The sequence below is a fragment of the Nothoprocta perdicaria genome, unplaced genomic scaffold (assembly GCF_003342845.1).
Source record: "Nothoprocta perdicaria isolate Ctin4 unplaced genomic scaffold, notPer1 scaffold_355, whole genome shotgun sequence".
NCBI lineage: Eukaryota > Metazoa > Chordata > Aves > Tinamiformes > Tinamidae > Nothoprocta > Nothoprocta perdicaria.
The window spans coordinates 559709-573531 of NW_020455594.1; the positions used below are offsets into that span (position 1 = coordinate 559709).

The following is a 13823-nucleotide window of genomic DNA, read 5'->3' on the forward strand; positions in this document are numbered from 1 at the left end:
TAAGAGAAGACATGAAAAATATGATGATGTCACCCTGTTCTCATGGAAACTACATGAAGTGTTCTCTGCCTAGAAGTTTTCAATCCTAGTGGATCTGGAGGTTAAATGAGTCACTGCGAGTTGTTCTAAATAAATCTCTCTCTTCTTTTTTTTTGTCTTTTTTTAGGGTACTAATTATGATCATGGGTGAGGGGAACACAACCCCTTCAGTTCAGAGTCTTGTCTTAGCCTTAGAAGAAAGATTTCTTTTTTCATTAGAGCTCAGGATAGTAGCTACCTGGCCATATGGTTTCTTCAACTTTCTACCATACTTGAACAGATTGTATTAAAAGGACTTTCTTATTCTATAGGCTAAATGTTTATGCTCCTATTTACAGATATTGAGGATTATCATCTGTTTTCTCTTTTTTCCTTTTTATCTATATATTTTCGGACATATAGAATGTTACTCTATAGAATATAACCCAGTTTACTTCAAAAGCACTATGCAGTGCAATTTGATCTGCGTGATGCTGTAGGAATGTATATCTTGCTTTCACTTAGCCTGATTTTTGTGTACTTCCAATGTGACATGCATRTCTGTATATACCTCAGTGAGCTGTCTTATGTAATGAGAGTGAATAAACATGTTTTCCATGAGAAAGAAAATTGATATCATATATTTCATAAATACATTTGTAGCTTTAAGCATCTTTTTTAACTTATACAACTGTATAAAAGGTAAAGGTCTTCATAAAGATTATGCATAGCTACTTATAGATATTTCAGATCATCATCAAATCATTTTTTAAAAAGTGAGTAATGTTGTAGTAGCTATTTCTGGCCACCTAGTCATCTTCAATGTAGGAAACCTTAGGTAATATTTTTTAAAAATATAATTATTACTAAAAGTTTCTTATCCAATCTAAATYTTAAAGAACACTCTTCGATAAGAAGCGTTCTCTTTAATTCTCTTAAAAGTAATTTAGGAATAGATTCAGATATATGAGAGGAAGTTGTTACACTTCCTGGAGAGGTTTCAAATAAAATGGATTTAATTTTTAGCAGTAAGGAGAAAAGTGTGTAGTTCCTTATTAGTAAAAGATTGCAGGAAAGTGTAGAGCACTCTTGGCTGAACCAGAGATGATTTGCTTAGTGCCTTATTCAACCATACGGAGCTGCAGGGGCTTTCTCGCCGTAGTGCAGTGCTACGGGAGGAGGAAGCGTCTGCTCGTGCATGTGTATGGTTGAGGATGGCAGAAAACTGCTTTGCAGCAGGGGCATTCCCAAGGAGGTTATAGAGCAGAGAAGACGGTGACAAATGAGATGCGGGAGAATAGCTTGGTTTCTTTTAGCAGCAGAGCTTGCTTAGAGTGTATGTGAAACTGACCTGTCTTTGGCTATTTATATATTTTAACTTTTTTTTTCTAAATAATACAGAATTTCAAGAGACTATTTTATAAATTCATTTAGTGTTCCTTTCAAAGCAGAATGTAGTTGGGAGGTAAATAGAAGCAATTCTGTTTTAAAAGCCTGACATAGTGTGTTTCTTTCCATAGTCTTTCAAGTAGACTGTAAGTTAATTGAATGTCTTTTTTCCCTCTGAATTTTTATATGATCCCAAGTGTCTGCTTATTTGCTCTTGTTCCAAGTCATTACAGATTAAACATGATTTCCTAAGCAGATATTCCAAARCCAGATAATTCGTAATAGGAGAAAATGCTTAGAAAAGAAAAAGACTACCAGTTTACTAGTGCGTTGCAATGGAAGACATTTTTTAATTGCACTGACTTAATAATTTTTTTGAAAAAAGCTTGTTCTAGTGCATATTTTTAAGTTTTTAAACTTAAATTTTTCAAGTGGTTAGAATTTTATATATGCATATATTTTAATTTGTAAGRGAAAGATAATATGTCTACCAAGTCTTCAAAAAGAAGATTCTGAACGTGAATTACAGAATAATTCTCAAATGCTTCCCAGGAGTGCAGTATGTCTGGGTTTGTGCCTTTGTTTTGTTAAAGCAATAGATTTTCTGTGATAATTGGGTGTTACTTTTCTGATGACAGGGAACTGAATAGGAATCCACTTGACAGCATAGCAGATCCTAATCCATAAGCAGTAGACCTATAACCACAATAATGTTATCGAAATGTGCTTGGTGCTTATTTACTGGTTTTTAATAAGCTGAAGTGCTGTAAAAATATTAAACTGTAGGAGGAAGAAGGGTCAGCAGAAAAAAAATAAAACAAACATTAACAGGGTGTTAGATTCTGTCTGGGTTTTGTGTAGCTGTAAACTCCAAGAATAAATTGAAAGAGATACTTTTTATTAGAAAAAAATAATGCATGAGATATTGAAATGCAGTGTGGAAGTTGAGAAATTTTACAATGAAAGTTAAATAAAGATAGAGAATCCTGCAATGATCAGGTAGATCTGAGAGTGTCATAGATGGGACAGCAGAGAAAGGCTGTGTGGGGAGAGTAGGTGAGGAGTAGGCAATCCTAAGGGATCGGAGATGATCAGCAGTGCTATAGTGGGGTGCTGGGTCAAATGCGAATGGGTAGAGAGTGTTCTTGGGAGTGGAAAAGCAGGAAGCAGGAGCAGAAGAGATGGTAATTTGGGAGGCAATAATAGCTATTAAGAATACTCTGTGATAAAATAGGGGCTTGTGATGCAGATTTATGTGAACAAATGAGGATTAGGGAGTGGGAATAATGACATTAGGAATATGAAAAAAGTCAACTCTACATTTTTATCCAAATTAAAATACATAGTTTCATGTAGTTCATAGGAACAGCTTATTTGTCAAAATGCAAAACAAAGTAGGGTTGCAGGGGCTAAAATTCCTCAGCTACTTCTGAGGAATGTGAATAGTTAGCTTTCAAATGAAAAGAAAATAYTCTCTGTGTCTCCATTCCCTAGATTTTCATGCTTTATGAGCTAAACTTTTTTATTAGAAATTAGCTCAGTTGGCTTCTGTAGCTAATATTGTGCTGACAGAAGGAATATGAACCCTTTCTTAATATATATATATATATATATAAAAAAAAAAGTGCAGAAGAGCTGTGTGTGTCTTTTAATTTGCCCTGGATGATGGAAATTGTATTGATATTTAGAGCTATGTTTAAAATGGTTCATTCAAGCATGGCCTTCAAAAGGCAAATATTTTGAATGTTCTCAGTTTGAAGAACTTTTGGGGTTGCAAGTCCAGTATGAATCGTAATGAAACTACAAGAGAATTTGAAAATTATTTCCAGCCTTACTTTCTGAGGGAAATAGAGCGAAGGACACCTGATGGGGGGTCTCAGATTACTGGAATATAGCCCAGATCTCCGCATTTGCCTGTGGTCTGCTTGGAAACATATGTGTGGATGCTTTTTGGGATAAGATCCGTTTGAGGCAATAGATAATTCCCTGTGTATGATTCTGCTGTGTGGCTCATGAATAGTTCCTGAGAATCTCTGGGCTCTTTAGCTTTTCTTGTGGCTGCTTCTCCTGCTGAATGAAAGAGATGACTTCAAAACTGAGGGATTTTTCAGTTCCTTGAGTGCACTTCAGTTTGTGATACAAAATAGAYGTTTTTCTCTAATGAATGAGGATAAATTGGTGTTTGTACCTTGTCCAGATAATACCAGTTATTTTGAATGGTTTGAGCACTTTATTTTTCTAACTACCTTATTTTCCTTGTCTACCTATGAACAGTGCAGTAGTTTGAAGGTAATTTGAGAAAGGATTTGCCATCCCATTGGCCTGTTAAGAATGAGAGTCTCCTGCTACTAGAGGATCTTCTCATRTTTTTGTCACGAGAGCCAGAGTTTAAGTAGCATGTGCCTTAGAGGGCCATACTRGCTTCACATAACTTCACTTTTTGCATGAGTTAAAAAATAAGCTTATTTAAACACCTTTAAAGAAAGGGGATTAAAAATACTTTTCTCAATATATAGTTTTCCTCAACTTTCTATAAATAATTGTTGACCTTAGAGTGCGGTGCCTGTCTTTTTTAATTTTCTAGTATTTTGTCCAATCCTAAAGTATTTTATAATCAGAGGCTTGAACAGTGCCTTGTCACTTTAAGTAAATAYTGGGCAGTCCACAATTCTAATGTGTTTATAATGTTTTGCATTTGGTTATATCAAACTAATCTACACATTTCTGAAATTATAATAAGGCAATAAGAATTGYCTTGTCTTAGAGTTGTGGCAGCATCTCAAACCTGATTTTCTTGCATCTTCTCAAAGATGCCAGTTTTCAGCTAGCACATTTGGAAGATGTTTATATTTACAAGAATACCTCCACCRTGCAGCATTTAGTTGTCTTTGTCATCTGTGTGGGAGCAGAACTACTGAGCAGAAGCAATCATTTCCTCCACTCCCTTCCTCATCTTTAAGCACTTAAACACCAAATTTAGGTATGTCATGGCGGTCCCCAATATCTTCATTGAAAAACACAGAGGATCATTTCTTTGTCCATGTTTCTGCAGGTGGATTTGGATATGCAATTGAGGGTTTTTTCAATTTTTTTTTTAGTTGTATTTCATATGGCAGTAATACATGTGTATGTATTACTAATGTAGAAACTACATCCTATGGGACTAAGATGAATTTTAAATTCAGAAATGCTTATTGCATGTAAAAGGAAGAAAAAGTCAATTTGATTAACCACTTCGAATAACAAGATGATTTCAGTCTCCTCTGTGCTTGCTAGTCAGCATGTGAATTTAAGACATTTTGCACATAAACACAAACTTCTATATAAYATTTATCAATGCCATTATTGTAGGCAGCATGAATGTGACTGTGAGTGAAAGACACAGCTGCTCCTGTGCTRTTCCGTCAGCTTTCACTGTTGACATATAGAGGTTGTTTGTTTGTTGATTTTTTTTTTTGATTTTTTTCCAGAATTCTGGAATTTTTCACTTTTGTTTTCCTTGTTAGAATAGCCTTAAGGGACATAGACATATCTTCAACAGGTCATTAAAAAAAAAAAAAAAAAAATCCAGTACTACTTTTCTTTGTTAATTGAAGAACTTGGATATCTGTTCTTTCGTTTTTACTATCTTTATATGTGTTTCAGCAGATGTTTGTTTGAATTAGTTATTTTTCTTCAAGTTAATGTGTAATTTATTATTGTCTTTCTTGTAAGCAGAATTTAATGCGAGTTTTTTGTTCAGATTTCTGAAACCTTTTATTTCTAAATTAAAATTTATTTTCCTGATGCAAACTTTATTGATGATTTAATTCCATAAGTATAATTTGAAATATATTTTGAATTTCATCTTCAGTAAAATAATTTGTAGTGCATAGGAAAGTTGTACCTTGCTGAAACTCCGTATTATTTGACACAAGATAATTTCGTGACTTAAACTTTGCTTTTCTCTTGTCTTTCCTGCCAAAACTTCAGTTCATGCTCTGTAATTTCCTGTTACCTTATAAATGGAAACTTTTTTTTTGTGGCCTTTCTCACGATCCCCTTTCATCTAGTGTGTTTTGAATGATGCTGTGTCAGTAACATCTATATCTTTTTGCTCTGATAATATGCTGCCAGCTTCAGTTCCCCCTTGATTTTCCTTATTCTCTTACATAAAAACCKCTCTCTCTCTTCTGAAATATTCCCATTCTATTCCCACCTACCTTCATGACCTAATTTTTCTCCTACAAGCTTTGCTGCCCTGCTCAGCCTGCTCAGGCTCTATTATTTCTCTGTTCCACCTACTCTTTATTTCACTTGTAAGAGCTCTCAATTGAAACTCACTTAGTCTATTTTTCCTCCTTCACATCAGTGGGCAAACTCACCTGTTCATTTTTCTGTGCTATGATATTCATGCATTTACGCTCATTTTAGTATCTACTTCACTTTTTCCTTTGAACCAACAGTGTAGTACTCTGCTTTATTTGTCTTTTTGATTAATCGGTAAATTGATTTGACTTCTAAGATATTATTATAGTCAAGTCATACTTCAGTTCATCTCATGGATTTCTTCAAGGGCAGCTGGAGCTATTGGAAGAATAGTGTATATGTATACAACTGGTGTTAAGTGTGGTTGAGAAGAGTAATGTTTAAAGGAACTCTTAAGTAAAAAGCAATAGTAGGCTTATGCCACCCCTCTCGCTATTTTTAAAAGCAGTGAGATCTGAAATATTCAAAAGGTTTTAATATCTTAATTTATATTGATGTGATTGACATTTCCTGTCAATCACGGGAATTGTGATTGTGATATTGTTCCTGATGGACAATACCAGTCAGCATCCTTGGTTACTTTTGTTCCAGAGACTCTGTCAATTGGCTGATCCGTGAGGAAATTCTGTGCTGAGTTTTTCCTGAGTTGTTCTATCAAATTATTTTGTTATAGATTTTGCACAATATATTAGTGCTGCTGGAGAGTCATTGAAGACTGTTCCATGCTCCATATTYTGGGGCTCAGAAAACATATACTCTTAAAATGAACGGGGGGTAAGATAAGGCTGAAACTGTGTATGTGTGTGTGCACGCTGTGTGTATTTGTATCTATACATGCACATAAATGTGTATGTTTAATTCTCTTGGTGTGTTTGTTTATAATAGTTATAATTTTTCTTCACTTTTGAACTCTTGATGCRTAAGTGTTTTGTCTGAACCTCTCTCTTCTGAAAAAAATAGACTAGTTGAAGGATAAGAGAAATTAGAAATAATGAGAAGTCTGGAGAACATGTTCTTTGAGGAAAGAAACAGTTCTTTTGGAGAAAAAAGCACAGAGACAAAGATTTTTCAGAAAAAAAAAAAGAATTTTGCAGGGAGGTCATTAAGGCTGATCTCAATTTTGCAGGTTTTCCAAATGTATATTCCCATCTTACTGCATAGAGTGGTCTTGTGAGTCTCTAGATATTTTATGACTGTTTATGATAAAAGCACGTACAAACTCCTCTATTGTTCTTTGATGCCAAAGATAATTATAGTAATTTTGAGTTCTCTTTGTTTTCCATTAAAAATAGCCTTTTAGGCTATTCTGGATCACACTATATCTAAAGTGGTGCCCCTGTTGTGTGGAAGACAGGCCACATCAGAAAACACTTCAAAAATCATTGGTTACCAAAAATAATGAGGCAAAGTTTATTTTTTTTTCCAGAGTGGCAGAGGTGTTTCTTGCCAACTTTCTTAATTCTACAAGATGACTTCTGTTTTTTAAAAGGGGAGAAAAGTTCTAATTGAGTCTAGTCAATAGAGTATTGCAACATAATAAAGGTTAGTGCYGGGCCACTTAAAATACAATTCTTTGTGCTCTATTCCAAATTGTCTACTCATATAATGAATAATTTATATAATGAGTGTTTCTAAATGGAGTAGGCACAAAATTATATATATCTAATAGGCTGCCAATCTTTGCAATTAGATTCATGTTTTTTAGTTTGTTCCTGAATTTCCCTATAGATTTTTGAAAGAGACCATTTTTTTGGGGACACCTAGTTTGCCTTTGTTAATATATCACAACAGATGCCCTGTACGCAAACCCTGTCATCTGAACATCCTCCCTCCATCCCAGCGGTATCTCTACAGGCCAGTTTAAAACACTGTCCTTCATGTAAATCACATGCAAATTGCTTTCCAAACAAACAAACAAGAAAACCAAACCAATTCACCAGTCTAACCTCAATCTATGGAAAGGTGATGGAGCAAATCCTTCTGAAAAAAACATTTTTAAACATATGAAGGGTAAGAATGTGATTGAGAATAGACAGCATGGATTACAATGCCCTTAACCTGGTAAGTTCTGTTTAAAAAAAAAAAAAAAAAAAAAGTTCAGATTTTGTATTGTCTAAATAAACTCATGGCTGTTTTTTAGCAATACTTTGTTCAGGTAAAACCTGGAAAAGGCCCCAAAAAAGTGAAAACTGCAGTTAAATGTGAGAAGTTAGGCCATTCAATTCAGCTTGCGTGGACAGTGGCATAGCCCACCCATAAGACGCTCGGAAATCTGTCTGAGCATACTCTTCCAGACTCTCCCTTCTACGGAGAAGGGACAATATATATATATATAAAATAAATATATATATATATACATATAAAATATATACACACATATTTAATGTTAGTCATATGTGATGACTTCTGTCCCTCTAAGTCATTTGTTCTTAGAAAAGAAATATCATCAGTATTATTTGAAGCACTCTCTTCTTCTCCATGCAGTGTGACCTTTAATGTCACAGTGTTGTTCTTTTTCTGCTCTTCCATGAGCTTGGCTCAGTAAAAAATGATTTCATGGTTCTGAAGAGAGTAGCTTTCTTGAGATCAGAGTAATTCGTGTGAGCAGAACGGCACACAAGAGAAACACTGTAAAGAAAGTTATGTAATGTGCTATGCTCTATAAGAGAGTTCATTTCTATGGGAAATCTGTAGTCGATGCAGCTTTTGAGATATAATACCTTGTGACATCTCATTAAATGGGTATTAACTTCCTTCACTCTCCTCTTCATGGTGCCTTTTCAAACTCCTGGCTTTTTCCTTGATCAAGTGCTATGAATTCTTGCCTCTCCCTCCCCCATTTTATCTGAGTCTTTATGATAATTTTGTTAGTGTATTCATTTAATGAGAAGGCTACCAGGCATTCCTTACAATTCCTCTAATATTTTCTGTCTGTTTTGCTGTTTTTAAAAATATTATGCCAGAAGAATTTGTATGATACTTGTGTCTTATATGTATGCCTCTTTAATACCTGTTCTCTTTTATAAATTTGTCCATGCTTTTATTTTTTCCTTTGTGTGTCTTGTTTATTTTTTTCTCCAGAGAGTGATAATGAGCTCTCCAGTGGCACTGGTGATGTGTCAAAGGATTGTCCAGAGAAGATCCTGTATTCCTGGGGAGAATTACTGTGCAGATGGTAATGTTCATTTTCTTATTTAAATTTTAAGTTGTAACTAGTAAACTCTTATTTTAGTCTTGCAGTTACTTGGCAAATCTCTTCCTCAGCTTTTCCAAAAGTCTTGTTCCTTTCATTCTTTGAGCATGTGTTCACATATGTCTGTGTTTGCTCTTGCTGTAGATATGACCCTTCAAATGCAAATTTTTCTGGCCACCAGTGGTCTTTTGAGCTCTCATGAATCTCAGTGCCTCTTAATGCTACAACGTAAATGCCAAAGCAACTCCACTTGGCCCAGTCTAAGCCATTTGTGCTAGCTGAAGTCTATTTTTAATGGATTGATTTGTGTAGAAACATTTTTCTTCAATATGCAACAAGTAAGCATTAAAAAATGAGTTCCTGAAAGCTTATGATCCTCCTGAAACCATTTCTGTTTGAGAATGCTAAGAACATACTTCAGGCCTCCAAACAGTGTTATTTCTGTGATTTAATTGCTTCTGTAACGGCGTATACTTTGCTGAGAGAGAGCAAGTCTGTGTATTTATTAGCTCTGAGAGAGGTAAACTGTTAGAAGATGCCAGAACCCTTCTACAGCTTTTGCTATGCAAGCAATAGCTCCTGCTGTYTGAGACAAAAATCATCAGAGGTTCTTAGTCTGGAATTGGCATTTTTTTCCAATGCCTCCTAAAAATATACCTGAGAAGCATTTTAAGGATATATTCAGGCAATTCCCCATTTATCTGGTCRCTTACAGCTTTGGAGAAAAATAGCCGTTTGCCATAGACCTTGTATTTTATGGAGCTCTTGTGCAAAGGTTATGTCAGCTGTGACACCGCAAGATTTTATGGAGCTTGACAGAGCCCGTCCCTCCTGCCTTAATCTCAACTGTTTTACGATCCACGTTTCTAGCTTTAATGAAAAATCTATTTGGAGAAGCAGAAATATTTCATGAGATCATTGTACAAATATTCTGGCTATGAGCCCTTTGAATTAGAAATTACTGAAAATAATGTAGAAGTCACTTGATCCCTATGCACAAATCCTTTTTCCTCATGTGAAAAGGCTGAGATTGTTGTGGGCATGTCTGCTTTGGGGCTATTCAGAAATTTCTGAGGCCTGTTTCAAAGGACATCCCAAGAGAGAATATTTGCATTCTTTGAAATTTTACCTTTGATACCTCAAGGATAATCACTAAAGCCACTCTGAGTCCTTTAAAGTCMTGGGAGGTCTTTTCCAAATCTCATTTGTATGGAAGATGCAACTTTTCTTTCTCTTATTCATCTGTCATTTGATTCCTTTAGTTTTAACTTTGGTCCTGGACAAATACCTGAACTAATATCAGGGGATAAAGAAATAAAAAAAATAACTTGGTCATGATAAAAGAACTTTTATCATGTTTTAGGAACAAACCTGGAAAGATTAACCGATGAAAAATGTAAGAATTTGAAAGCTAAAAATGAATTAAAATCAGCTCTTCTGGTGTGTTGAACATTACAGCATATGCTAAAAGAAGATRTATGCATTTGTTAAAAATAAATAAAATTAACATTTTTCTCTTGGAGACTGGTGTGCTGATTTCTGTCTGAGATAAAAAAAAATTTCTTGCATTTTAATTGCTTGCTGTCATTTAATTAAAATGTCACTGCAAGTGAATGGACTGACTCAGCAGAAACATTGCTATAAGAGTCTCCTTTAAAGGATAACATGTAAAGAGGAATTAGATCAGGATAGTTTACCTAAAAGATACAGTAAATGCATGGAAAGTAATGGAATAAGCTTTTATTTACAAAGGTAAATTTACCAGACTAAAACCAGAACTAAGCTAATATAAGTTAAGTACTTAACAATAATTTTTTTCTAGTGTGTGTGTGTGTGTGTGTGTGTGTGTGTGTGTTTAGTAGTGGTCAATAGTAGCAGTTTATTAGAAATATGCTTACTAAGTCAGAACATATCCTGTGCTTTGCTGTTTTGTATCCTTGCTCTTTGACCCTTTAAAATGATGTCTTTGAAGTTTACTCAGGAGAATTACTGCACTTTATAGCAAATAAAAGATGACAGCATTGATGAATGACTGATTTCTTTCCAAGAGCCAACCTTGTATGTGTTTGGGGGATAAGACAAGCTTTTATTTTAAGCTTGTTTTTGTTGCAGTCCAGCCAAGAAGGCATCAGACAGTTATCCAGCAATGTAAGATCCTTGGGCCTCTACAGCAGGGGGAAAAAGAGCATGCATTTTGGTTCATTATTACAGACCTTAGAGCAAGGATTATTAATAATTGAACTGTTTCCCAGACAGACATTCAGAAACTGAGGAGTTGCTTATTAAAAGGTACAGAATTATGCCTTACTGCATGGTCTAATGTTGCTGAATTGTTACCTCTTCTGTAAAGCTGTTTCCGTATATGACAAATACGGTAAAATCTTGTGCRTCATAGCATGCTTAATTCTCAGTTGTGAATATGTTTGGAAATAAAGATGATATCACAACATGGAATATGCATCTCTGTTAGCTGTTGCCATGAGCTGTTTGTATTGTTTTCTTGGTGGCACTGAAAGAAATCCATGCCATGTTTATATGGAAACTTACCTTCTTAGCTGTTCATTTTATTTTATCCATATTCTACCTTTCGTATGTAATACCTATAACCAAATCCAATTAATAACAAACTAATCTGTTTTGAAATATGTGACAAATAGTTCATATGTGCTCAATTGTACTTCAAATTTCTGTGGCTTTTTTGCATTTATTCCACCTGATYGTACATCTCATCATTTTATAACTGTCTTGGATCTTAGAGTGTCTAGTCCTTCAAATATTTCTGTGGAATATTTTTTGTGCCTTCCCTCCGCCCCCTCAACTTCTTCCCATTGCAAGACCATTAGTTAAGTGTGACCTACTAGACAATATACTGAAAAAAGAGAACTAGGACTGTCAGGCTTTTAATTTGGTTGACTGAAAGTTAAATTTTGAACTGGTTTACGTTGCACTACACATTTGAAATTTTAAAATTTTCATGTATAGTGGAATAAGGACCTTACATAATCATTCACTCTTTTTAACACCTAATTATTTGAAACAGTGCGGCTATCCTCTTTTAACTGAATGTGGGAAAGAGCAAGTCATTCAGAGCATCTTTTAAATTTGACAAGTAGCAGAAAGCTACCCCTTCTGAGTGAAATGCCAAGTTATTTAATGTGATGGCAGCTTGCTGGTATTTTACTAAACTGCCATTCCCACTGCTCTCCTAGCAGTAGAGTTGAATAWCTTAACAATGGTCAAAACAATAACAAGCCAAGGGAAGCTGCTTGCAAGTCCTTGCTGCTTTATAAAGAATAAAGAATTGATTCAAATGTTCTCCCTGCTGCATTGGTCACCATAACTGATCAAGAAACAATTTAGTTTCTCAGAATTTTTAACCTRTGTGACTGAAAGCTCTGCGCTATCGTGTACGTGCAGTAATTTTATCTTAAAAGTAGGGGCTCAGTAACTGGCTTCTTTTTGAAAAATAAGATGTCTTTGATATTCAGTCTATGTTAACCTTCCCAGTTTTTAGAGAACTTTTGTAGGATTAATTATGTGTTATTAAAAAAGTCATCCTGCTTATATCTTCCCACATTGCTTGGTATGTAGCAAAGAAGTATTAAATGCTAGCTGAGACTAATTACCAGATTTATTTGGGAASCTGGGATATTTCCAAGTTATGTGCAAGTGTTACTACTTTGTGGAACTTGCAACTTAGGCTTAATGCAGCAGAGCTGAATACCTGTTTTATATGGAAAATTAAATTTGATATTGATTGTAAAAGTAGCACTTCAGTCTTCAGGTAGAACTATAAAACACTTTTTGTTTTTCCAAAGTTTCTTTCTCTGTACAACTTATTTTTCACTTGCTTTTTCTAATCTACACTGTGTTGAACAAATATTTAAATTGAAYTGCCTGCGCAAGTGACAGCTTTCTCATTAATAGTTTATTTTGAACTCACCTTAGCCCCCAGAACTATTCAAGTTGATTTTACTTTATAGGATCTCTTGTACACATCAAGAGTGTGCTTCTTTATGGTTTTCTTTATTAACCAGTTCTGTTGAATTTCTGAATTTGTTTATTCTTTTAGTTTTCATTAATACCTCTAATCCTAGCTGAAATTACTGTGGATATCAATGTGTTTTGCTACCGGTTATTATTGTGAATTCCTGCAGCATTTTATCCCCCCATGTGACAAATACTAATCAGTGTAACTTATGAAATAAATGCTTATGCTATTAGTTAGTGACTCTACTGTTCATAATAACATTGGAAAGCTGAAACATATTTTATATATTTAACCTGCATTCTGCTCCCATAGTTGTGATGTAATGGGCAAATGACAGTCTTTTTTTCTCAGGTATAACAACCTTCTTGCAAGACCGAAGGGGCTGTCTACGCTGGTCAAGAGCGGTGTCCCGGAGGCGCTGAGGGCCGAAGTTTGGCAGTTGCTGGCAGGATGCCATGACAACCAGGCAATGCTGGATAAATACAGACTTCTCATCACAATGGTAAGACTTTTTGTTTTCCCTTGTAGCRTTTCCTCAGTACATAGAATTGTACTGCACAGCCATTTTACGTGGCTGTTAAAAGCAAGAGTGGAGCAGTTTGACTTGTTTTAAGCAACTGTGAGCTTGGGAGGAGGTGACTTTACCTCCTGCTATGGGGACCTGCTGAATGGCATTAACAATAGAAATTGCTGACCTATAGCTGTAGTAATACTTGACATTTAGCYTCCTATTCACTTGCTGTGGTGATAATAAGCACATCAACCTGTTGTTTGGGTGTTGGGTTTTGTTGTTTTACTTAGATTTATCACTTCATTTTTTTTCTGACAGTTTCTGTTCTGTATGCCTTAATTTTGTGTGTGTGTATTTTAGGGATTTTTGGTTTTGTTTATTTTTAGCTATTTAAAAAAAAAAAAACAAACCTAAAAGCAAGTTTAGTTAGCTGCAGAAAAGTCATCTTGCTGTATAGTGTGTTAGAGAGAGCC

At 34.9% G+C, this 13823-nt stretch overlaps 1 protein-coding gene across 1 annotated transcript in view; it reads left to right on the forward strand.

Annotated features, from left to right (window-relative positions):
• LOC112951538 (rab GTPase-activating protein 1-like) overlaps positions 1-13341 on the forward strand; it is a gene marked incomplete at its 3' end in the record, with an annotated part of 42799 nt that extends 29458 nt beyond the window's left edge. Inside the window, exons 12-13 of the mRNA XM_026044253.1 lie at positions 8737-8830; positions 13191-13341. Coding sequence (XP_025900038.1) covers positions 8737-8830; positions 13191-13341 — 245 coding nt within the window. The remainder of the gene's footprint in view (positions 1-8736; positions 8831-13190) is intronic.
• Between the last annotated feature and the right edge of the window lie 482 nt (positions 13342-13823).